The 26,569-nt window shown below is 34.2% G+C and overlaps 1 protein-coding gene across 1 annotated transcript; it reads left to right on the forward strand.

The window, feature by feature from the left end:
- Nucleotides 1-15,629: 15,629 nt before the first annotated feature.
- Nucleotides 15,630-17,652, forward strand: LOC149223461 (peroxidase 57-like). The gene is made up of 4 exons (XM_089383307.1): nt 15,630-16,006; nt 16,134-16,322; nt 16,823-16,985; nt 17,102-17,652. The coding sequence occupies exons 1-4, from the start codon at nt 15,776-15,778 to the stop codon at nt 17,527-17,529; spliced, it is 1,011 nt and encodes a 336-aa protein (XP_089239433.1). The 5' UTR covers nt 15,630-15,775; the 3' UTR covers nt 17,530-17,652.
- Nucleotides 17,653-26,569: the final 8,917 nt, after the last annotated feature.

The following is a 26,569-nucleotide window of genomic DNA, read 5'->3' on the forward strand; positions in this document are numbered from 1 at the left end:
TAAAGACATGTCTTAGATATACTAAAGAAACATCTCAATCACAGAAGTTGTTAACCTCCACTAAAAGCTATCTTAATGCAGCAAAGAGCAGTGAACAGTTTGACAATTGTCAGCAAAGGCATAAAGCAGATCACCAGGTGAATCAGGCTCAATTTACTTCAAGGATGAACAAAAGCCACAATCAACCTCAGGTAAATCGTACTCAATTTGCTTCAAAGATAAATATCAATAGAAACTACAATCAACAGGTCAATAGATTCGATAATCGCAGGAACTTCTTTAATGGTCAATGTTTCTCATGTCATAATTTTGGACACAAAGCTGCTCAATGTGTTTCTTACAAAACTATCATGACTAGAGAAGCATGAAATCAAAAGAATGTGACAGGGATCAAGAAAAGTTCATATAATAACTTTTCTCTTCTTGAAAATGAAATAGAATGCTCAATCTGTAACAACTTTGGTCATGAAGAATCTGAATGCAGGAGTAAACTTCGGCAAATAGCTCAAAAGGAGAAAACTCCATTAAATCCAAAAATATGGAGAAAGAAAGAACCGAAAACAGAAAGATGTGGTATAGCCTTGTATGCAGAAGGACAAGAAAACGAGTGTTACATCGATAGTGGATGCTCAAAACACATGACAGGTGACAAAGAAAAACTACACTCATATAATGCCTTAGAAAAGGAAAAGAGTGTCTCATTTGGAAATGACACTCTTGCTGTCATAAAATGTAAAGGCTCTGTTTTCTTGAAAGAAAAAGTTAAAGCTGGTAATGTTATGTATGTTGATGGCTTAAAGCATAACTTGTTGAGTGTGAGTCAAATGTGTGATCAAGGAAATGATGTAGTGTTTCGATCAAATGGATATGTTGTTCGTGGGCTTGATACATGAGAAACCATGATCAAAGGAACAAGAAATCCAAACAACCTATACATACTCAAGGGAGGAAAACAACAATGTTATCTAAGCAAAAATGATGAAAACTAGTTATAGCACAAAAGATTGGGACATCTAAGCTTTTCTCAAATAAGAAAAGCATGTAGATTCCAAGTTGTTCGTGATCTTCCAGATATCAACATTCCTGAAAATACTATATGAAAATCATGTCAATTCAGTAAGCAAACCAAATCTCACTTCATCTAAAAGGAAGGGTCAGCTAGGAAGCCTCTTGAACTTGTTCATACTCATTTATGTGGACCGTCAAGGAAAAAGTCACCTCGTGGAGAAGAATACTTTATATTGTTCATTAATGATTTTTCCAGAATGTGTTGGATAGGTCTTCTAAAGCATAAAGATGAAGCATTTGAAAAGTTCAAAGCCTTCAAAGCTTTGGTTGAAAATTAATCAGATCGCAAAATCAAATGCCTCAGATCTAATCGAGGAGGGGAATTTACCTCGGATGAATTCTTTGACTTTTGTGAACAACATGGAATAAAAAAGTAGTTCTCCACCGCAAGGACTCCTCAACAAAATGGAGTGGTATAAAGGATGAATAAAATTGTTCAACAAATGGCTCGTGCTATGCTAGATGAATCTAGAACTCTTGCAACCTTCTGGGGTGAAGCTGCATTCACCGCCGTCACGATTCTCAACCAAGCAAATGTTCAAGTAGACAACACTCAAACTCCACATGAACTTTGGTATGGTAAGACTCCTACTGTAAAATAATTCAAAGTTTTTGGAAGCAAATGTTACATCAAAAGGACTCATGAAAAACTTGGTAAGTCTGAACCCAGAGTAGATGAAGGTATTCTTCTTGGCTACTCTTCCCGAAGTAAAGGATATAAATGTTACAATAAAATACTTGGGAAAATTATTGAAAGTATTGATGTTGTGGTTGATGAAGCATGCAAAAGTCCAAAACAGATAAAAAATGAAGATTATGACAATGAAGAAGATGAGGATAATTTTCCCACATCAAATCACACTGATTCTGAAGAAGAAACCAATGAAGCACCAGAAGAAGAGATAACGATAGAAGAAAATACTTCGTCCAGGTATGTTCAGAAAAATCATCCAGAAACTCAAATTTTAGGAGAAAAAGGGGCAGGTGTGCAGACTAGAAGAACCATTGCCAAAGCTTCAAGTTATCTAGCATCACTATCTTCCACTGAACCTCAAAATGTAAATGAAGAATGCAGAGATGAATGTTGGGTCAAGGCCATGAATGAATAACTTGAGAAAATTGAAAAGAATAATACTTGGGAATTAGTTCATAGAACTCATGATAAGAATATCATAGGAACTAAATGGATATTCAAAAACAAGTTGAACGAAAATGGAGAAGTTATTAGAAACAAAGCTAGACTGGTTTGTAAAGGATATGCTCAACAAGAAGGTATAGATTTTGAAGAAAATTTTGCACCTATTGCTAGACTTGAAGCCATAAGAATGTTTCTTGCTCTTTCTAGTTTTAAGAAATTCAAAGTATACCAAATGGATGTAAAATATGCCTTTCTTAATGGGGATTTAGAAGAAGAAGTCTATATTGAACAACCAGAAGGATTCATTCTTGGAAATGATGCAAAACTTGTATGCAAACTCAAAAAATCTCTCTATGGTCTAAAACAGACTCCAAGGGAATGGTATTACCGTCTTGACAAATATCTCCACCAACAGGGTTTTTCAAAGGGGTCGACAAATAACAATCTATATACAAAGATGGACACTGGTAAATTGCTAATAATTGTTGTGTATGTTGATGATATCATTTTTGGTAGCAATGAAGAATCCATGAGTCAGAATTTTTCTTTAGTAATGCAGCAAGAATTTCAAATGTCCTTGCTTGGTGAGCTTACCTATTTTCTTGGTCTACAGTTCAACAAAATAAAGATGGTATTTTTCTCTCACAAGCCAAATATCTCAAATAGATCCTAAAAAGTATGGCATGGAAGATTCTAAACCAGTATGTACTCCAATGGTAACAGGATGCAGTCTTAGCTCAAATGATGAATCAGCAGAAGTACATCAACCAACTTACAGATCCATGATTGGCAGTCTGCTTTATCTAACAGGTACCCGATCGGACATCATGCATGCAGTGGGAATAGTTGGAAGATTCCAAGCAAATCCAAAGGAATCACATCTTCAGACAGTTAAAAGGATTTTTAAATATCTTCAAGGAACACAGAACTTTGCTTTATGGTATCCTAGGGATACAGAGCTTACACTTCATGCATATACAGATGTGGATTGGGCAAGAAGTATTGATGATAGAAAAAGCACTAGTGGTGATGCATTCTATATGGCTTCCATGTTAGTTTCTTGGTTCAACAAGAAACAAAGCTCAATTGTGTTTTCTATGGCTAAAGCAGAATACATGGCTGATGCATCTTCCTACACACAATTACTTTGGATGATGCAAACCTTGCAAGATATTCAGATCACATGTACTCCACCCATCTCCATTCTATGTGATAATACAAGTGCCATCAGTATTTCAAAGAATCCAGTCATGCACTCCAAGACCAAGCACATACCCATCAAATATCATTTCCTACGTGAACAAGTGCTTGAACAAAAGGTCAAATTGGAGTATGTTCCCTCCAAAGAACAGGTTGCTGATATATTCACTAAACCACTGCCCAGAGAGACATTTGAATATCTCAGACAAAAGATGGGAGTAGTTTCTGCATCATCCTGCTGTTAAATCCTATTTTTCAGAAAAAGGTGGTTATACGCGAGTTTCATGAAGTGTAGTCGCATACATACACGAGTTTCTGTGGGCACAGTTGCGTATATGTTGGTTTGAAGAAAAGCAGTGGGCCAGACTCAGAAAAAAGGGGTCTGCTATGGTTCTGTCAATTATCTGCTCTGTTTGATGATGGTTTCAATCTGCTGATATATTGGTCCTCATAAAGTTGTTGATAACTTGATGTATATATGATTGATGATGATGCTTTGATATCTCTTACTGACATATGCAATGATCAGATCTGACAGTGAACAGGTGGAACAAGTTCAGGGGGAGAACATGGTTGATGATATTTTGGGAACTAATGATGGAAATATACAGGTTTCTAGTCTGGAAGCTATTGACAGATGTTACTGATGGTACAAATCATATGATAGTTGTTGATGACTATCATGGTCTTGTTTAAGATATCTAATCTCTGTTATATATGTCTTGTATATTTTTTAATGTAACAGGCATGAAAAGACCTAATTTGTAACCCCACTATGCATGGGATGGATGATGTAATGTTTCTTATTTTTGACATGTATAAACAATTGATATATCCCCACTTAGTTGGATGGATGAGTCAAATTTGGTATATCCCCACTTGGTTGGGAGATGGATGTATGTATGAGTCATTGGTGATAGGAAGGTCATTCGTGATGTATGTATAGAGTCATGTTCTTCTTTTAGAACACCTTTTGTAGACTTTTCTTATACTCAGGGGGAGCATGGACTCGATCATGGGAGCTCAATCTGCACACTTCAAGCATATCAGAGAATTCAGCATGCACTCAGGGGGAGCATGACCCTTTGCCCTTGATGTCAAAGGAGGAGAGTGACTTGGTGTGGATATTGCCATCAAGTACAAAGGGGGAGATTGTTGGCATTATGATGTATGTGTTGTACTTGATGGCAACCCACTTGTAGTAGAACAACTCACTTGTATATGGTAACTAGATGATTCTACATAAGAGATATCATATGTGACAGAATGCATGACAAGAGTGTTTACAGTTGTGATGAAATGCAGTGCAACTTCAAGGAATCAGTTTAGAAAGAAACTCACTCAGATGAAAGATCACAGTATAGCAGGTAAACAACAAAGAATTACAGATCAATCTTCACAGAATGAAGAAAGTGAGGTATACGCAGGTTCACCACTGACCAAGCTATGTATACACGCAGGTTCATTGTATACAAGTTGCGTATACATACACACGCACTTTCGCAAAAGGAAAAGCGCATATACCTTGCAAAAATAAATTTTTGGTCCGAAGTATTTGGTCCATGGTATTTTTGATCCATGGTATTGGTCCAAGGTATCGAGTCTATGTTTTTGACCCAAGGTATTTGGTCCAAGGTATTTGTCCTAAGTGGTTTTGGTCCATGGTATTGAGAAAGGCCTACAAACTATAAAAGGAGGAGAATATCATTAGGCCAAGGTGTGCAAGTATCGAATATCTATTGAAGTGTGAGATCTAATATGTAGGTTATTGACTTATGTTGATGTGCTTGATCTGAACCAAGGATGAACCTTAGCATTTGATGAAGGATAAAGTCTAATGATGTATCAAGATCTCAAGGCTTGAAGTGAATTATCTTTATGTGGTTTGATCATGTATCTAAATAATTGGGGCATGTTGTAGTCTGTAAATATGATGATCTGGGTATGACTGAAGTTTGGAATAGTTGTAATGTTTAAATCATCATTTACATATCTGTACACAGGTTTTCTTTAGAAAAGGAGCGTATACACGTTGGTTCTGCATATCAAAGCAACATATACATAATAAATTTGATTTTCAGATCTATACGCTGGCTCGCTTTGAGGAAAGTGCGTATGCACACAGGTTCGACACATGGAAGTAGCGTATACCTTATAAAATATGTTTTAGTTGCTTCTATTTGCTGTTGCAGTGTTCTGGGTTCTGACTTGGGTTCTGGTTACTGTATTCTGGTGACAGCATTCTGAATGATCAGATTGATGGAGTGATTGATTGATTCGGTTATGGTTGGTTCAAAAGGAGATTGGTTGATGTAGATATATTTGATGATTGAATGATGTTGTTGATGGATCCAGTCTGAAAATTTATGAAACATGGTCCCTGGAAGAAAAGAGAATGTTGTAGCCTTCTCTAGGTCGACATCTACATACTAGTAAACATATCAGCTAGTACAAGAGCTAGGGGGTTGTAGCTCCCTTCCAGTAGAAGCTGGAGAATGAGAGAAGGTTGTAGCCTTCTGCAAGTAGAAGCCTGTGTACTGGTATAAGACTGCACCAGTACAAAAATTGTAAACATAATTTTCTTATTATTAAAAGAAGACAGAGACGATTGCAGCAGGTGGTTTTCACCCACATTGGGTTTCCACCTTATATCTTGGTGTTCATGTGTGTTGCTTATGTGTGATGCTTTATTATGTTTTTACTGCACTATCTAATGAATTCCTGATATACTGGTTAAAGTTCAATGCATGATAATTTGGGTAAATCAAAAGATCTCTGCATATATACTGGTTGCATTAAGTACAATTGTGTATACACGCTAGTTCACTAAGCTGAAGTAGCGTATACAAATCAATTTTGAAAATTAAATTATTGATCTGATAATACTGATTCACCCCCCTTCTCAGTATTATTTCCAACAGGAGATTGAGGTCAAGGGAAAAACACATAATGCACACATTCCAACTAAAGATGAAAGAACTCAAATTGAAAATTAGAGATTGGAATAAGGAGTTTACACATGTAATGGAATATAAAGAAGTTATGGAGGCTCAAATGTAATAGATACAACATAAAATTATTTTGGAGGGGTGTACAAAAGAATTGATTATGGAAGAGGGACAAATTCCAAGTAGGTTGGAGTAGAGAAGAAAGCAAGAGGAGGCTTTATGGAAACATAAATAAAGAATGCAGTGGATTAAGCAAGGGGAAAGCACACAAAATTCTTTCATAATTCAATGATCAAACATTGACACCACAAGAGGATATTCTCTCTCACGGTGAAATACGAGCAGAGATTGCTACAACATGAGGAGATTGAACAAGAACTAGTTGAATACCATTAATACATGTTGATGGAACTAGAGCACTCAAGGCAACAAACCATAAACAAAGTCACGACCTATATTCCCGAGTTAGTTAACTAGGAGAAAAATGAAGCACTAATGAGGGGGATATCTTTTGAAGAATTTAAGGAGGTGATAATGGTTATTCTTAAGAATAAGGTTCCAAACCCATATGGATTTACTATTGACTTCTTTAAATCCTACTGGCAATTTTTTGGAGACAAAGTTCATGTTTTGGTGGAAGAATCCTCGAGCTCTCAAAAGCTTTGGCTAGGTTTGAATGCTACCTTTATAACTTTGGTTCCCAAGTTAGATAATTCTGAGGATCCAAGTGGGTCCAAACCCATAGCTTTATTTAATGTCATATACGATCTTATTTCCTTTTTCATTGTTAATTGTCTAAAGCTCTTACTTAATGGTTTAATTTCCCCGAAGAAAGAAGGTTTTATTGAAGGTTGTCAGATTTCAAATGGGATAGTGACAAGTTACAATATTCTCCATTCCCCGAAACAACTGAAGAAACCTAATATGTGAATCGATATAAAGTCTGTCATAGGCTAAATTGGGATTATTTTATACAAGTTGTGGATGCTTTAAGGGTTCTCCTAGCACTGGATATCTTGGATTAGATCTCTCATTTCAATGCCTTTTTTTTATATATTTCTTAATGGTTCCCCCACTATAGCCTTCAACCCCTCGATAAGCTTGAGACAAGGTGATCCCCTATCACCATTTATTTTTATTTTGGTAGTGGAGGGGCTAGTAAGATACGTAAAAGAAGCTTGTGTCGAGGGCATTGTTAAAGACCTTCCCCTTTTTGGTAACGACCTGCCTATAACTCCTTAGCAATTTGTTGATGATATTCTTCCAACCCACCCTCCAAGAACCTATAGCACTACGTACCATACTTTTAGAATTTATTGTGGCTTCTAGCACAATGATCAACAAAAAGAAGTCAAACATATTCTTTTTCAATTATAATGCCCCTATTCAATGCCATCTTTACATTATTGGATTTCCAGATAGGTAGCATCCCAACCAAGTATCTTGGAATCCCTTTGGTGACTAATTATTTGAGAGAATCTTATTGGAAAGAGATACGTTATAAGATATCCACCAAATTAAACAATTGAGCCTTCCTGGGACTAAACCTAACTCACAGGATTGTCCTGCATAAAGTGGTCCTTCAAGCATTGTCAATTTATCAAATGTCTGTCTTATCATCCCCCAAAGTTATTTGTAAAGAAATTATATCAACATTTAAATATTTCCTATGGAGAGGATCAAATAAAGCCAAGAAATGGACGTTGGTAGCATGGGATAAAATTGTGCATATCAGAGCTAGAAGGAGGGCTTGGTTTGAGATATTTGGATACTTTGAACAAAGATCTAGGTGGTAAATTATGGTGGAGATGGATCCAGGGGGTAGAGGAACTATGGAAGAAGATATGTGATAGAAAATATAGTACAACCACCTCGGAAATGGATAAACTCATAGAGACTGTTGTCATTCCTGACTCCTTTATTTGGAACCTGGCTCAAGAAAATAAAGGGTTGAATCAAGAAAATGTCTTCTGGAAGATAAGGAGAGGGGATAAAACCCTCTTTTGGGATGATGTTTGGAAACAACTCCCTTGCTTGGTGAAAGGGAAGAGTTTAGGGAGTTGAAAGCCTTTACTATTGAGCATGGGGGAGTAAGGTGGCAGACTACTACTAAGCAGACTAGAACACCCCCTATTGGAGAGAACGAAAGACAAAAGAATACTAGAGAGATGATTAAGGGAAAATTTCACCTGTAATCACAAGTTAATTTATACCCAGTAGACTTTGCCCAAGGCCTTCCAAGACTCTATGTGTGTAGAGAAGTGGAACCAAGCTAAAAAGACAATCCCATGCACATTAAATCATGATAGGAATGTGAAGGTTTACCTTTATAATGTGAGAATCATGGTCTCTATTTGGTGAATCCAACTCTTAGGAATATCTCCTCGAGATCTTTGCTCCTAAACTCCCGAGTGACCCGCAAACGAAGAAAGGAACCAACCAATCTACCTGCAAAATAATATTAATGCATAACACAACATTCATCAACCATATAACATAAAAAGAATGCAAAAGATGAAAAATGGGGAGATTCTTTTATTATTAAAGCATCCAAGATGAAAAAGAGTACATTGTCGAGTCCTCCAAGCCTCTGCCTTTAGCCTCTTTCCTAACCTCTATGCTCACTAGTTGGCACCTGCATGCGTAATTTTTTCATAGATGTAGATTGACAACACTTCCTTTCTCCTATCTTGTGACTGGTGAAGAGCTTGGTCTTCAGTAAACCTAGACACTTTGTTTGACTGTATCATAGTTGATGATTAAAAATTAATGATTATTTTAATCAAAGTTGTTAAACTAGACCGAATCCATGCTTATTCAATCAAAGCTTCGCTCTATTTCAAAAATCTAATGCAGAGAGAGGGAATTGGTAGGCTTTTAGTTCGATCCCTGACACTGAGCAAGAGCATTTATAGGCCTTCTGGTTCACTGTTAGAACTGGATAAGAATGTTGATTCCTCAAAACACCATTTTTCTTGATGTTTCACTAAATACAATTTGACCCTTTGACTTGGAAAGGGTTGTTCTTGTCTTCTAGACCCTAGGGGGTGGATTTTTTAGATATAACACTAGAGCATCAAGTGAGGTATCCATGGGACATGAAGAACTTAAGGAATGGAATTTTTTGATTACCTAGGATCCTGATAAGTATGATGAGGATATCAAACAAAAGGTATGTTTACTCTGAAGGAAGCATACTCTATGTTGGTGGGGCATAAAAACCTACTAAGACGGGTTCTATGGCAGAGAATATGGAGCGACAACATTTGGTCTAAAGTGGCCCACCTCCTATGGCTAATATGGAGAATAAAAATACTAACATGGGATCATATTAAGACGAAAGGTTACTAGGGCCCGTCATACTATCATCTATGAAAAAACCAGCAGGAGAATACGAACATCTCCTAAATTCGTGCTCATATGTTAAAGCAATATGAATACACATGCTTTCAATTTTTTGTTATAGGGATCACAATCCAAATGATCTTTTTTTCTATGTTCAAACAATGGAGATGTAACTTATTCAAGAATCCCATAGCGAATAGAGTTTGGGTAGTTGTAGGGGGGATTTTCCATTTGAGCATTATGGAAAGAGCATAACCAAAGATTATTCCAAAACAAGAGAAAATTTGTAGATGTAGGTTTTAACCTTGTACATAAATTACATGCAGGGGAATTCTAAATACATAAAATAAACAATGACGAGAATATAAAACAAATACACAGATATTTCCCTAGATCCCAAAACCGAGACTACCAGATTGACTTTTCATTATTTTACTTTCAATGTTACAATACATACATACATACATACATACATACATACATACATACATACATACATACATACATACATACATACATACATACATACATATATATATATATATATATATATATATATATATATATATATATATATATATATATATATATATATATATAGATATATACATGTTGAAGCATTCACAAACCCCAATCCATTAGCCCTAGATTAGAACATAATCGTACTTCCCTTGACCGAATCTACAAAATACCAAGGGCAGAAAACCATCATGCCCAAAACCATGTGCGAAACTCATTCACAAAACCATAGGTAGGTCTGCCCACCTAATATAGGGTCCAAAAAAATTTCCTGGGGCGTTGCTCCAGACCTTGTACAGGGGGGCTATCACCCCTTTGAAACCCCCCAACAAGGGGGGTTGTGCCCCCCTGCAACGAATAGGGGGAGTTGTCGCCCCACCTGCGAGTGCCACTAGTTGTGGAAAGAATATAACATACACCCAATAGTAGAGAGTACATGGGAGTTAATAAGGAAAAATATCAAAGAAATAATCTTATCTAAAACCTGGTCGACGGAAGATTAGAAGAATGATCATCGAGAGGTGGAAATCCTGAGTAAATTAGAGTTAGACCAGAATATGATTTGTCCTACAAAATTAAGAAGTCAGGAGACGCATAGTACTAATCCCACTAGCTTTACTCCTCACCCATTTGGCTTTATCAAATTGAATTTTGATGAGGCCTCAAAGGGTAACCTATGAATTGCAGGGTTTGGAGGTATTTTCATGGATTGTAACAAGAATGCCCTAAGAGTATATTCTCAAAGTTGTGGGATCACTAAAAACAACATGACAAAGTTTTAGGCCCTAGATAAAGGCCTCCAAATAGTTATAACAAAAGGTTATTAGAAATTACAAATTGATGGTGATTCGAAGTTGGTAATAATGATTGCTCAAAAATTCATCTATGGAACTTCTTCTTCCAAATTGGCCAAAAGCTAGCAATTAGAACTCTTAATCGATTGCATTAGAGAATTAGTTTGTCAACTGGATTATGTAATAGTCCTCCATTCAAGAATATTTGGGAATAATATGGTAGACTTTGTGGTTAACCTAGGATGCCAATGCAGAGACCTTTGTATTAACAAGAGTTGGTTGTTATTGGCACAAGTATGCTGGGTCAACTCGTTCCAATCTATCTTAGATAGTGATAGGAGCTCCCTATCGAGAGTGGGCATGGAGATCAAAAGGGGGCATCATGGGGTGAGCCCACCAACCTACCGATGTGATGTGAATTAAAGAGTAGGCAGTGTGACAAACCCCTAGCATGCATTCACATGCATTAACATAGTTGGTTATTAATAGATGTAGAGGGTGATGGAGAGAGCCTTAGTCCTGGTGGTCTATGAGGGTTGTTGAGTCAGGTGCAGGGTCAATGAGCTAAACTCCTTGTTATTGGTGTCTATGCTTGGCTCCTATGCTGAGAGAGTGCCACTATTGTTTGTGCTTGGCTCTTGTGTTGAGAGGTTGGTGCTTCGTCTAGAGCTAGTCAAGTGGAGGAGGGCAGGGAAAATTTGTCATGGAGGGGTGAATATGCAATAGGAACCAATGATTGGTTATGGTTGTTGGTCATTGTTCTCTTTTGGAAACTTTGGCTTGACAAATCAGGTTTTGTCTTTCTTGGATTTTCTTTGTTTGTTTCTCACTCTTCTTGGTAATGCATGTCCTGGTTCAGTCATTCTATTAGGTAATTCTGGTGCGTTGGGGTTTGGGGTTGATTTGGAGAATTTTGGTCTTTGGTCTGGCTTTTCTTGGCTTGAGGCGGAAGTGTTCTTACCTGGTCGGAAGGTGTGGAATCTCATGCTTAGTTTGCTTATTTTGGTTTTTGTAGCTTTGACCTCTTGGTTCAATTTAGAAAGGTTTAATTGTGGCATGTCTTTTCTTTGGGTCTGTATGTGGCTATTTTTGAATTCTCAGATTTCAGTGGGTTTCAAGGGTGGTGGAGATTATTTCCCTTTGGTCTCTAGTAGCATTAGTTCATCTTCTGGCTTAATCTGGTGTCAGTTCAGTGGTGTCGGTGCTAGTTATACTGTTAATTTGTGTCCTGTAAGTGTTCTTGCAATAGGTGGGTATCCTTGCCAGTCTTTTGGTCGCGGGTGCTTGCGTGGTAATCATAGATTTGATCCTCTCCTGCCTGTCATGCCTCTCAAGAAACACATGTGATGCAAGAGAGGCGGTGGCAGAAATAGTCCATAGGGAGAATGCAATGCCTAACTATTTTCGCAAGACTTGGTTGTGACATATTTCAATGCGGTGCCTCCTAAGACTTGAAGAGAAATCATAAAATTGGAGACCAAGGCAGGTGTCAAGAAGCAATCCCACTCTGATTTTGAAATATTAGAGGAGGTCTCTTGTCGGTTTCCTGGCCCTAGTCACACCGGGAGATGAAGAAAACAATACCTCAACTTAGTTGCACTACAGTGGCAGATGAAGACTCTGCTTAGTTTGATATTAAAAGATAAACAATGAATCTAGGTACAATGTATTTGCTTCACTAGAAGATATTAAAAGGATGTTGAGGAACCAACACTTTTCCATGGATAGGCTCAATCCAAAGTTGGCCCATGTAGAAGGGCATCTTCAATGTGACGTTGCTACTGTTGCACTTTGTAGTTCAAGTGCAAGTGACCCAAGTCCCATTTCTTCTTCTAACTCTTAATGGTTATTCACTTTGCTAGTATATCTGGACTCTACCCATGTTTTGTAATCTGCTAGTATATCTAGACTCTACCCATGCTTTGTAATGTCTATCCAGAATGTCTACTTCTTTTTTCTAAATTTCTTTGAAAAAAAATAGTTGGTGGATTCTCCTAATTTCCTTGGAAGCAATGAGAATCCACTGTACTCTAATTTAAAAATATCTAATACATTGAAATATTTAATTTAAATAAAATCATCATTACTATTTTCCATTCTCAAATATCTTTTACTTTCTTTTTTCACAATAAATAACATCACCTTTGTTGTGATGACATTTTTTAATAATATTTTAAAGTGGAGACAACGATTGAGAACATGTATTTCTGTGTAAAACATTATATATATGAACATGAGCAACCAAATAGCTAGACACAACAAATAGCTAGACACACTAACCAAATAGCTAAACAAAAATGTCAAATTTCCAAATATATCTTGATATTTGAAAAATATTTTTTACCCAATTTAAAAAATAAAAAACTTTCCAAAAAGATATTTTGAAAAATGATTCGAAATTTTAAAAATAAATATGATGTAAAATGATTCCCTCACCGTTCACAAGCAGCCTTGTCACATTCTCAATGACCTTTATCATTACCATGCATTCATGAATGTGAAAAAGTCGCTCTTTCTTTCATAGGGTCCATGTGTATACAACCCAATGTGCAGTGGATATATACAAATATATACACACTTTGCAAAAGATATATACGTATATATAAGTATATAGATATATTCACACTTCTGAACGCAAGATATAAAATACTGCTTTTGATCTTCCCACAGAAAAACATGAGCATATCTAATCACTTATTAAAAGCATACATAAAGTTATATAGATGGCATATATTCTCGAGTATCAGAAAGACAAACATGTGACCATTTGTCCTTTTACTATACATAGAAACGTGTGATCCTAGAGCCAATCAATGGCATTTAAACGGTGACGTCACTAAAGGCATACTCTATGCTTTTCTTCACGAAAATGGGACCACAAAAGTTATTAAAAGCAAAGGATCGAAGAACATTGAGTGTGATGGAAAAGCTTTTGAACGCGGTTTCCTTTGTACGTCTTGATCAAGAGAATACACACTATGTATATATCACATCAAAAGATAATCTCGGTTTGTTTTTTATATTTTTATTAAAAAAATAATTAATATAGATTTTATATTTAGATGGATAGGTGTGTTTATTTTAATTATTTTAAATATTCTTAGCAGTATTTACAAATAAAATGTTAAAATTTATTTGAAAAATAAATATACATTTTCTATTTTTTTAATTAAATTGATTTATTAATATAAATATCATATAAACAAGTGCTATATGGAATAAATTATGGTTTTTTTGATATGTGGTATTTATCAACTATGTATTGGCCCATGATATTGTAACTAAGTCTATTTACATATTAATAGTGTCCCTGGTAAAGTGGTGGATGGATATATGTCTAAATCATATATTAATTATTTGTTATAATTAATAATTATAATTTAAAATAAAGTTTATGCTTTTTTTCATCTTAGCAATATTAGATATATTATGGAAATAGTGTTTTGTGCTAGGGAGGCTTCTCTCCAAACTTTTTGAGTATAGAAATAAAATCTTAAATCAAACTAAATAATTCGTTTCTTTAAGTTTGATAGACCAAAATTTGGTCTCAGTGAACGTTAACCATCATCATCAATATCTACATTGGATTTATTTTATACTAGTTATTAACAATTTTCATTTTACTCTTATTATATTTACTAATAAAAAAATTAAATACTTAACTATAAATATCGTACATTATGTTATTATATTTATCAATAATAACATACTTAAATATATAACAAAAGATTTAATATTTTAAATTATTAATTTTCTTAATATATAAAAAATTGATTACATAGAAAAGAAAAATATGCATCAATTACAAACTTGGGATAAAGCAATCACTTGGTGATAACTAGTATAGTTAGTTAGTGTAAGGTAGCAAGGTATCTGTTGTTGCTTATGTAAAACATGAACTGTTAAATGGTCATAGAAAAAAAACATATGCATCAATTACAAACTTGGGATAAAGCAATCACTTGGTGATAACTAGTATAGTTAGTTAGTGTAAGGTAGCAAGGTATCTGTTGTTTACATGAACTGTTAAATGGTCTTAAAAACCATAGATAGAAATATTTTTATAAGTTATAAGAACGCAAATAGAAAATGTTTTATAAGAATATTGAGGAGAAAAAAACAATTCAGCATTCTACTTATAAGTAATTTGACATATAGTTAGCCATAAGTAATATAAATTTATAAATGTAAAAATGTAATCATGAATTTAGGGAGGGAAAAAAAATATTATTGAAAATCAAGCAAAAAAAATTGTTATTGAAAACTCTTGGAGAGGAGACAGAGTACACACCACACCGACATTGATTCTGGATCCTAAAGTCATAATTTTGATTTATGATTAAAAAAATTAATAAGATTAATATAAAAACATTCGCTAAGAAAGATACAGCCCATCTGCTTAAATAGTTCACATCATTCATGCATGCATGTAGTAAGAATATAAAAGGACAGATGTTGTGGATCAATGGCCACTTGCAAATTTGGCAAATTATTATAATGGCATAGTAACCTAAAGGCCCTACATTTTTTCCTCTGAAAGAAGAAAAAAAAAAAGAACTACAGGCCCTACAAACCCCTTCACATGATTAACAGTTTTGATTCCAGCACTGTATGAATTTAGCTTTAGAAGCAGCGTTACCAAACAATATATAATTGTGCTTCCAATGGAGTCTGTTCAAAGGAGATAGGCAATCTAACCTAATCTTCCATTTCCAGTGGCATAGCCATTGCAGAATAGGACAGCTTAACTTGCTGCTGCCAAGATGATGATTGGCATTGGGAAAGGTAGTACAGCTCTGGGTTTCATGGTGGTAGTGGCAACATTATGTGAGCTGGTGCCAGTCAATACACAAGGTACTGTGGTGGGGTTCTACAAACAGACTTGCCCAAACGCAGAGAGACTTGTGCAGCTGAGGGTACAGAAAAAGTTCAGCACTGATAAGACCATTGTGCCTGCGCTTCTTCGAATGCATTTTCACGATTGCTTTGTCAGAGTAAGAAAAAAATAGATTAAGCAGATGTTGTTCCTTCTTACCTGCAAAAACAATTTGCTTAATAATGTATTCAGCAATGGGCTTTCTGTTCATGTTTTTGTGCTGAGTTTCTGAATTTGTGATTCAGGGGTGTGATGCATCCCTGCTTGTAGATTCTACTGCTGCAAATCAAGCAGAGAAGGAGGCAGGCCCCAATCAGACTGTGAGAGGATTTGAATTCATTGATGAGGTCAAGAAGGTCTTGGAAGCTGTATGTGCCAACACAGTATCCTGTGCTGACATTATTGCACTGGCTACAAGAGATGCTGTGGCCCTGGTAATTACGTTGAGGCTCAGGGTCGAATCTTGTTAAGAACCTTCACAAATATATCTGATTAACAATCAGGTTTTTTTTGGTTGGGTCAAAGTATAAGACCTAGAGTTGTAGCGTTAGAGTTCTAGCTAATGGGTTTAACTTTTTTTATGTTCTTTTATGGTTTTATTTTCCAGAGACATGTTAACTTTATAGTTGTAGCTAATGGGTTTAATTTTTTTTTAGTTGTTTTATTGTTTTAGACATGTTATCTCATGGTTGTAGAGTTGTAGCTAATGAGTTTAATTTTTTCTTCATAGTTTTATTTTCCGGAGACATGTTAGCCTTGTATATAGTTGTAGCTAATGACTTTAATTTTTTCTTCATGGTTTTATTTTCCAGAAACATGTTAGCGTTATAGTTGTAGCTAATGATTTAATTTTCCTATTTTATGTTACGAATTCACCAATTACCATTAAATAAAATTGTATTACTGATGAGCTGATATGGTGTGAAATGTGCAGGCTGGTGGACCACGATATGATGTTCCAACTGGAAGAAGAGATGGTACAGTGTCCAAAGTAGATGATGCAAATAAACTTCCTGATCCCAATGATAGTGCCATACAGTCCTCTTCAGCATTTGCTTCCAAGGGTCTCTCTGTTCTAGATCTTGTTACCCTGTTAGGTCTGACTCCCCACTCTACACAAACAAATCACATGGAATGCTAACTTTTTTTCCTTTTTTTCACAGAAATCATGTCTACCATGCATTCATTATGGCGGTTCTTATTACTGATGCAGGTGCACACACCGTGGGCATTACACATTGCAGTTTCTTTAACGACAGGCTGTACAACTTTTTGGGCACGGGCAAACCAGACCCAACCATGGATCCAGCCCTTGTAACCAAGTTGAAGACCACATGCCCAGATCCTGCCTCGGGCAGCTCTGCAGACCCCCCCATAAATCTGGATCAGGGAACCCCCTCTGTTTTCGATAACAGTTTCTTCAAACAGATTGCTGCCCGGAGAGGTATCTTGCAAATTGATCAGCAGTTGTTCGAGGATGCAAGCACCACTAAATTTGTTAGGAGTTTCGCAGGATCGTCACCAAAACCTTTGAATTTCAGCCAGCAGTTCGTTCAGTCCATTGTTAAGATGGGTAACTTGGGAGTGCTCACTGGTAATCAAGGAACCATCAGGAAAAACTGTAGAGTTGTCAATACCTGACTGATGAATGTTGTCTGTATCAAATAGCTATTCGTCGCATTTTCCTGGAATATTAATGCCATGCCATGCAAGCTAATTCAGAATGTTATATAATAAAATCTGGATGTCGGGTCTGGTTTTCTATATGTGGTCCAAGAATGGATTTCGAAAATTTTAAAAGCTAATAATATTGGTCAGTGGTTAATTTATTATTATTATGGTTATGTATTTTGGATTAATGTTTTATATTTTTTCTTTAAAAAGGGTCGATTTCTATATGTATATTTTTTTTAATTATTGGTGTAAATTTTTATTATAAAATTATTTTATCTTAAAAATTGCGGAAGTTCAATATAATTATTTTATCTTAAAAATTGCCAAGTTTAATAGAGACTATATAAAATTATTAGAAATTTATTTTATTTTCAAAATCACGAAAATTCAATAGAGATTATACAAAATCATTAGAAATTTGAATATTTTGACAAATATATGGCTAAACATTTTATAGTTTTCATTTCAGTAATTCATATCAGTAACTCGTAAGATTAGCTAAAGTTTCTAATTTTTAAGAGAAATTTCCATTTTTCAAATTTTCCTTGTTTGCCTCTTGAAGTTTTGGTGTTTGGAATCGATTGGCAAAGAGTCCCACTGTGTTCAAATCTTTGGAGGCGTCACTCATACGCCCATAGTAAGATTAGCTAAAGTTTCTAATTTTTAAGAGAAATTTCTATCTTTCAAATTTTCCTTGTTTGCCTCTTGAAGTTTTGGTGTTTGGAATCGATTGGCAAAGAGTCCCACCATGTTCAAATCTTTGGAGGCGTCACTCATACGCCCATAGTGTAGAAAGATACAAGCAATAAAAAAGCAAGCCCATTACCAACTCTAAAAAGCCCAATCCACTACTCTAAATAAAAACTAAATATGTAGAATGTCTTTACCAACAAATATAAAAATAGTACACACAATTGCAGGGATCCTAATAATCAAGCCCAGCCCAGGGAAGAAAAACACTGATATCTATGTAATGTGAAATGTATAATGAAAGTGGGTGGTTTTTAGGTAATTAAAATGTAATAATTATTTAATTTATTTAATAATATATAGTTAATTTTTTTTATGCTGTGAAATTTTTATTTTTGAAATTTGATAATCAAAATTTCAATGAATTGTAGTATTTGATAATGTAAAATATATAATTAATATTTAACAAAATAATATAATAATAATATATAATTAATCTCATTTTATTTAATATTTTACAAAATAATCTAATAATAATATATAATTAATCTATTTTTTCTATGTTTTGTTTTGTATTTTATATTTAACAGTAAATTTTTTTAATAAATCTGTAGTTTTTCATTATTTAAAATATATTTATTCTTAAGGATGTGTATATTTTGGAATAAGGTTTTCATAATTTTAATTTAGTTATCAAGAATTATTAGGTAGATTGTAGGGATTTAACTTGAAAATAATATTTTAGGACATTTTTAATAATATACCCAAATTAAAGGTTGAGATTTATCTTCAAAGTAGTTATGCTCTTTTCCCCTTTGAATTAAATTGATTAATTAAAAAAATGTTATATAAATAAGTGTGTTATGAAATGAACTATTTTTTTTAACATGTGGTATTAATAAACCATGATATTGTAATAAAGCCTATTTATAGATTAAGACTCTCTATAGTAAAGCGGAGGTGAATCTCCATGGTTAAGAAATTTTTTACATGTTTTTTCTAAATGTATACATGCTCAATTTATATATTAACAGATGTGAAACGATAGAGGTTCCAATAGCAGATGTGAAAGGATAGGTTGGCGTCAGATGACACAACCATGATGTAAAATGATCATATATGAACCACGTTTCATCCATGATGTAGAATGATTATATATGAACCACGTTTCTTCTAGGGTGGTACCCCTTTTAAAAAAACAATTTAAAATAAAGTTATAATTTAGTTAATTTATATGATTTTTTTAATTTTAGCAATGTAAAATGTATCATAAATTAATTGTTTTAATGTTTATCATGGATTGATGTTTGTCACTGTTTACAAGCCATTTAATTTATATGACTACGTGTAAATAAATTCAAAAAAAAATTTAAAAAAAAAATTGACAATTTAAATTTTACAAAGTTTATAAATCAAAACTCTACTATTAACACATCTTTATTTTGGGTATAATCTACCTAAAAATATATTTAGAAAAAGCCAAAAAAAAGCATGTTTTAAAATAATATTTTGTTTTTGACTATATAAACACCATGAAAAAACTATGAGAAAGTAGATTGTGAAGAATTCGCAATTCAAACTTGTTTTTTCAACAAATTTCCATTAAAAAATTAGCTAGCAAAGTAGTCCAAAAAAATGAAATATTTCAATTGTGAAAAGTTCACAACTCAAATCTGTGATTCCAAAAAATCTCTGTCAAAAAAATTAGATTAGAAAACAAGCCCAAAAAACCTTCCAAAAATCTAACAAATAAACTAAGCCCATAATATTATATTATTATTTTTCTGAAATAAATTAATTGTAAACACCGCAAATTAATTCCAAACATCCCAAATTCTAAAAATATTATATATTTCCAAACACCAAAACTCCAAAAACATTATATATATTGGTGAATTTTTATTATATTTGCCGATAAACATTGCCCGCCTGGTTTTGTTTTCCCTAGGGAAGTGAATCGTCAGGCGGTTTGGATTTTAGCGTGGCCGCCTAGGTTATGCTCTGGTTTGCTCGTGACCAATTTCTCGTAATGGGTGCCTAAATGTCTGGTACAATGTCAGTGTTCACAGTTTTAATACACAAGTGGTACGTGCACGTGTTTAGTTTTTTAAACTTATTTTAGGTGAATGGGTTGATATATAATTTTGGTTTATATTTAATTTAACATAAAATTGTTAGGTATATGTTCGTGAGTGTACTTAAAGTGGGTGGAAAAAGTAGTATGTTTCCATGGAATGGTTGGAAAAATGATTTGTTTCTCTTATTCTCTATCGATTTGGAAGATGAATATTTTTTCCCCTTTTCTATCATCTAAAAAAATATATTAGATTTACCTATTAGATTTTATTAATATAAAATTGTTAGTATATGTTCGTGAGTGTCCTTGAGGTGGGTGAAAAAGTAGTGTGGTTCTATAAACTAGTTGGAAAAGTGATTTGTTTTTTCTATTCTCCATCCATTTTTTGTTAGAATTTTTTTAGATTTACATATTAATTTTATAATAACCTTTAAAAAATAAATATCATATATAACATTATTTGAGATCTTTCTTTAATGTTAAGAATATCATTAAACATGTTATAATGGTGACGAAACAACATTATGTTTACATGTTTATGTCCATCAACTTTATTCTTTTTAAATTTCTCTTACACATGTATGTATTTTTTTCACTTGTCTCTTATACATGTATGTGAGGTGTACCTACTTACAAATGTATGAGGTGTATCTATATTGCCTACCAGAGGTGTATCTATATTGCCTACAATCAACATGTTGCATTGGCAACAAAATAACGTCATGTTTGCGTGTTTACGTCTTTCAACTTCATTCTTTTCACTTGTCTCTTGCAAATGTATGGAGTTGTGTATACATTTCTCTTAGAACTAGCTATGCTCTTTGTAAACTTCTGGTTCAATTCAACACCAAATCTTTTCAATACATCAAGGTTAAGCCTCCTTGTTGCCTTCGTGTAGATTATATAGAACATTGTGTTGCCTACCTACTTGATCCCATTTTGCACTTATACGACTTCCCTAATTCAAAATGTATGGTTTGGGATTTTGACAATAAAATTGGTAAATTGGGGTTATGATTATGTCATATTTTATATGTAAATTAATGGTGTTATAATAATAATAATAATAAAATAATTTTAAAGTTATAACTAAGCTAAACATCAAATTGGTGTATGTGATTCTTTTGTTTGTGAGAAAAGTGACCCATTTCCATATAATGATTTGATTGCTAAAGTCTATAGAGATGTACATACTCTACCCCTCTATAGATTTAAACTTGTGACACCTTAAGAGAAAACACATGTTAATCCCAATAAAGTATCATTATTTCCTAATTGACAAGAGGCTTTATAGGTCCCTATAAAGAAATATATCTTTGTGTATGAATTCCTCGAGCTCTTTAATTACTATATCAATCTCATCTTTGTTCTGTGTGGAAATATAAAAACTTCTTTTGTATTCTTATGTTATGTACAAGTATAATAAGGATAGTCCTCTCTAAGGCGATTGCGGTCTAAAAATGATAGTTCTTGATCCATTAGTCATTCAAGGGTTATTTGGGTTCAGTTGGTTCAAGGTTATTAATATTATATCTTGTCTATTCCCAAATCCTCTCCTATGGCCATCATTTATTGAATTTCTAAAGAGTTCTTAGCTATATAGATTTTCATTGATTGTTATATCTTATCCATACATAAAACCCTAGTATGTTCTTGGTATTCTACTCAACTATCATTTGAGCTCTAAATCTATTAATATTCATGTTGTTATATTGTCAAAATTGTAATTGGGGTTGTCAATGAAGTGGTGGTGTGATGATTTTTACCCCTTATCAAATCTTAGTTTTTTAAATAAATGAGCATTGATTTTATGTTAGCTTATTAAGTGTCATCCTTATCGCAGGTGATCAATTTTATTGTGCATTACGGTTTAGTAAGGCATGCATATTTACATGGGTATTTTGTATATAAAAAGGGTTGATTAGGTCAGTCTCCAATAGTTGTAGTGATCATATCATGATGTATTAAGTTCTTTCATTAGGTGTTGTCCATAGGAACATCATGGTTACTTAATATAGTCCCAATTTTTAGAAACGACATTAAGGCTATAGTCAGTAATATTATGAATGCAAAGCACAATATTTTTTAGTAGTGGGTTTCATTCTCACAATTGAGTTACCACTCATATCAATGCTCTATTATGGACAATGTGAATGCACCTTACTATCTTATTGATGAGTACATTGCTAACCAAAATAAGGTTTATATGTCTATGATTACTGTTATTCCTTTTACGCATGATTAGTAATGGAAAACCCTATGTTTTGTATTAAAATCCATGTCTTGTTGGTATTTAATGTCGAATGATAATTTGCATTGTGTTTGAGGGTAAATCCCACATTGTAGCTTTAAGTATCCAACATTTTTTAGGGGCATATTGATAGACAAACTTGCAGGCATTTGTTGTATTGATTAAGGTTTCTATATAGTATGATGTCACTAATTTTATGGGAAATCGTGTGAACACTAATAGAAATTTTATTTAGTTTGATGACATCGATACATTTGAAATAGCCATAGCAAGCTGTGGAGGTGCATGCCTAAAGGACAATGAACATGATTTCTCACAAAGATCAAGGGTTTCATGAAACAACAAAATGGAATCCAAGGATAATGGCTAATGATTGGTTAGGATGATTAAATGACCAAAGAAAATAAGATAGATTAGTACATTCATGCAAGAAAAGCATATTTTTTCCATGAACTAGCTTATACCATTATATTATTTGTTATTTATTTTGATGTTTTTAGAGTGAAAAAAATGGAGGAATCAACTCATAAGGTTGTTTTAATGGCAGATTCTAGTTTGGAAAATTTGGGTTTGAAATCTTTTGAAGCTATTTTGAGGCATCAAACAATAATTGTTTGGGGTCAAAACTTCCTCATATTTAGCTAGACCCCTTAACATTGACCTACATTGGAGACATTTGCAATGGTATAAAGGTTGTGTTAATTAGAGCTTGTGTGCAATAGTTAATGCTTCCTGCAAGTTGACCTATGATGTTCACCACCATGGTACAAGAGGATGCCACATCAACCTCCATTACTCACACATATGGGGCTAGCCACACATGGAATTTCAAGAACACTTTAGAAGTTATAAAACTGTAACTCTAATTGAGGGTTAAGCCAAAATATTGCCCATCAATGACTATTGGGAAACTTTAATTACCAAGCCACTATGAGGAGAAGGGGTTCCATTCTGTCATCAATTTTTTTCCATAGTTTAGGAGAGCATCTAAGAGTAGGAATTTAGAGGGAAAAATAGAGGGGGGTAATATTTTGTAGTATTGTTACAAACCACGGGTTTTAGGTGACTCCATAGAGAGTAGCTCTCTTTTGAATTTGCATATTCCCATACTAGAGAAAAGAGGGTAGAGAAACCTCACCTTCTACCTAGGTTTTCATGTATAGTTTTCCTATGATAAACTTGTTACACATCATTTTGTCGCATTAGGAAAATTACCATCAGTTTGGAACTTTCACTATCCATAAATGTGTCCAAAAAGCATTCCCCTGTAAAGTTAGAATCCAAACTATCCCAAAGAATATGAAATCACTGGATCCCATAGTTCAAAACCTTGTTTTTCACTTCTTGCGCAGTTCCCGAGTCAATCTCTGCACATACGTAGAAGAGTCCATTAGGAACTGTGCATAAGTGCGCACTGTCTTACACGATGACCTAAATACATGACTTAACAAATGTAAAAATAAAAAGTAAAGTCTAGAAGCATTGTTAGTCGTATCTATCCCAACTAACAAGCTTCAAATGGATTCCTATTCAACCCTGATCCCTCCCATCATGGAGTTACTCCCTCTCTTTGTGGAACCCCTATCCCACCATTAGTGGATCTCATCCCTTGGAAAATGGATCCCAAACTTCCCCTCCTTGGCCTATAAATCTAATCCACGCTTGAGGATTGAGAAGGATTGTTGGAAGTAGGATTATGTTGCAGGAATAAGGTTGGAAGGCTATTCATTCAAGGAGAGGGTTGGAGATTGTGGGAAGGGACTTACAACATGAAGGCTTCAAGGTTGTAAGGCTATTCTCCATTTTATTAATATAAAGGCAACTACTCTTTCTCAATTATATCTTTGTTGATACAATTTGTAGGATTCCTTGACCACCTACATAGATTGTGATTGCATATTGATCAGTTTATACATGATTCGGGTAATTAGTTAATTTATCTCTTATGTTATATACTGGATGCTTTGATCTCGTGTACATTTATGTCTATGCAGATCTCCTTTAGGACATCATGAATAAGCTGTGGGGAGTGAATGGAATATCTTTACAGCATCGAGGAGAAGTGGATGATCAAAATCTCTGAAGGGGACTTCATAAACCATTTCGATTAAATGATAAGTGGCCTCTATCATAGTATTTTTTTTAGTCAATCATAGTCTAGAGAAAGGTAGCAGTTCCTAGTTGTTTGTTACTAGATTTCTATGAGGTTTAGGGAGATCACTCTTGTCCGCAAGAGGGATAAGTCCACATAACAAATTGGTGACTCCATTGGGGATTCGTCTCACTCTCCATTATTTTTCTTGTTTTACCTTTTGAACCTTCTGTAGAAGCCCTCTCTGAGTGTTTAGAAATCTTAAAATCTGGATTTTGGTTTTTATTTGACTAGTTTTTTATTTTTTTTCAAATTTCCCCGCTATGCGCACTTTAGCTTTAGGCACAAAGCACACTTATACACACTTTCCTTTCTGCAACAATGCGTATGCACATTGGTTTTCTCTATGACCTGCGCACATACCTGGAATTTTTGAAAATTTCAGTTTTATCCTCATCAAGTCCAAAGTTTTTGGTTTTTCATGTTTAGTTACACTTGTCTACACCTTCTTTGACTCTCAGTCAGTCTGGATGAGTGCTGTGAAGAGATTTTCTTGTGATTATCTTGTTTCTACAAATTAGGGTAAAATCTCATATGGTGAATGGTCGATCTATCAAAAGATAAATCGGTTGGTCTTGCCTTGTTGTTTGTTTGTCTTTCTTCTTTCGATCAGATCGGGAATTGAATTTAGTTTAATTTTTTTGCGAGAGATTGTTTTGTGTGTGAAAAGAAATTATTTATAAGATTGGGTATTTTTTGTGAAAAATACTTCTTATGCTAGTTTCAAAACGAAAAGTCAATTTTCTTCTGTTGGAAGTATTTATGAATTGTACTCTTTACTGCAAGTGAATTCAAAACATTCATTTTGGGAAAATTCATTTTAGTGTTCATTGGTTTCTTCTTGCATTTTGTGAATTTTCGGGTGATTATATGTTTAAAGAGGAATTTCTTGATTTTTTTGTTATTGGGAAAAGTGAAATTTTGAAGTTAATTTCAATATTTGGGTAATTCGAAATCAGATACTTGCATTTTAGGAAAAGGGATATAGTTGGATTTAGAGTATTTGTTTACATTTCCATTGAAAAATTTGAAAGACTCTTTCTTACTTTAGATAGAAATTCATTGAAACCAAAATATTACATTTTCATTTTTTATTGCATTAGGATTTGCATAGAGTCATAATTCCATTAGTTTCACATCCATTACCTTTGAGTAAATAACAACTCTTAAAATCAACGCTAATAAAATCGATCTAGAAATTTTTATTTTTAGTAGGGCTCTTTTCCACCTATAGTAGATCAGGTTGTATGGATTTGGAATAGGGAAGTGAGTTAAATTTCCAAAGTTGTAGACAAACATTAGCATCTTGTGATAGGGAGAAAAATCCATTTACTGTAATTTTTCTCTAGGAAGCTCCCCTTACAAAGGATTCAAGCACAAGATCATATCGGACCCAGTGAAGTGATCAATCCCACTTCATTGGCTACCGTAGAGTGATTTAAACATACTAAAAACGGTGTCAAAAGGTACTTCGGAGTCACTTGGAAGTAAACCTCATATTAACCATGTTGAGGAACTTTCAAGGGGATTGAGCTTTGTGACTCTGCCCTTGCATGTATGTATAATTTGAGACTATCCCCCCCAAGTTAAATTGTTTTACGTGATAAACTTAGAGACTATAATGTTAAGGATTTCACCCGAGGTGACGACAGAGGGGAAATATCCGCTATACCTGGAACAAACATTGACTAGACTCACTTGGAAATTTCTGACGGGTATTCTTCAATCGATATGGCATAAATGAAGTTAATTTGCACCAGATCATGTACATTAAGCATGTTGTTAGCGTCGCTGGTTCCACTCGCTTCATCTATAGCCACCTTTCACTTTGATCTCT

This window comes from Pinus tabuliformis, chromosome Q (assembly GCF_031772625.1).
Source record: "Pinus tabuliformis cultivar Carrire ecotype Pingquan chromosome Q, CPIR1, whole genome shotgun sequence".
In the NCBI taxonomy this organism is placed as follows: Eukaryota; Viridiplantae; Streptophyta; class Pinopsida; order Pinales; family Pinaceae; genus Pinus; species Pinus tabuliformis.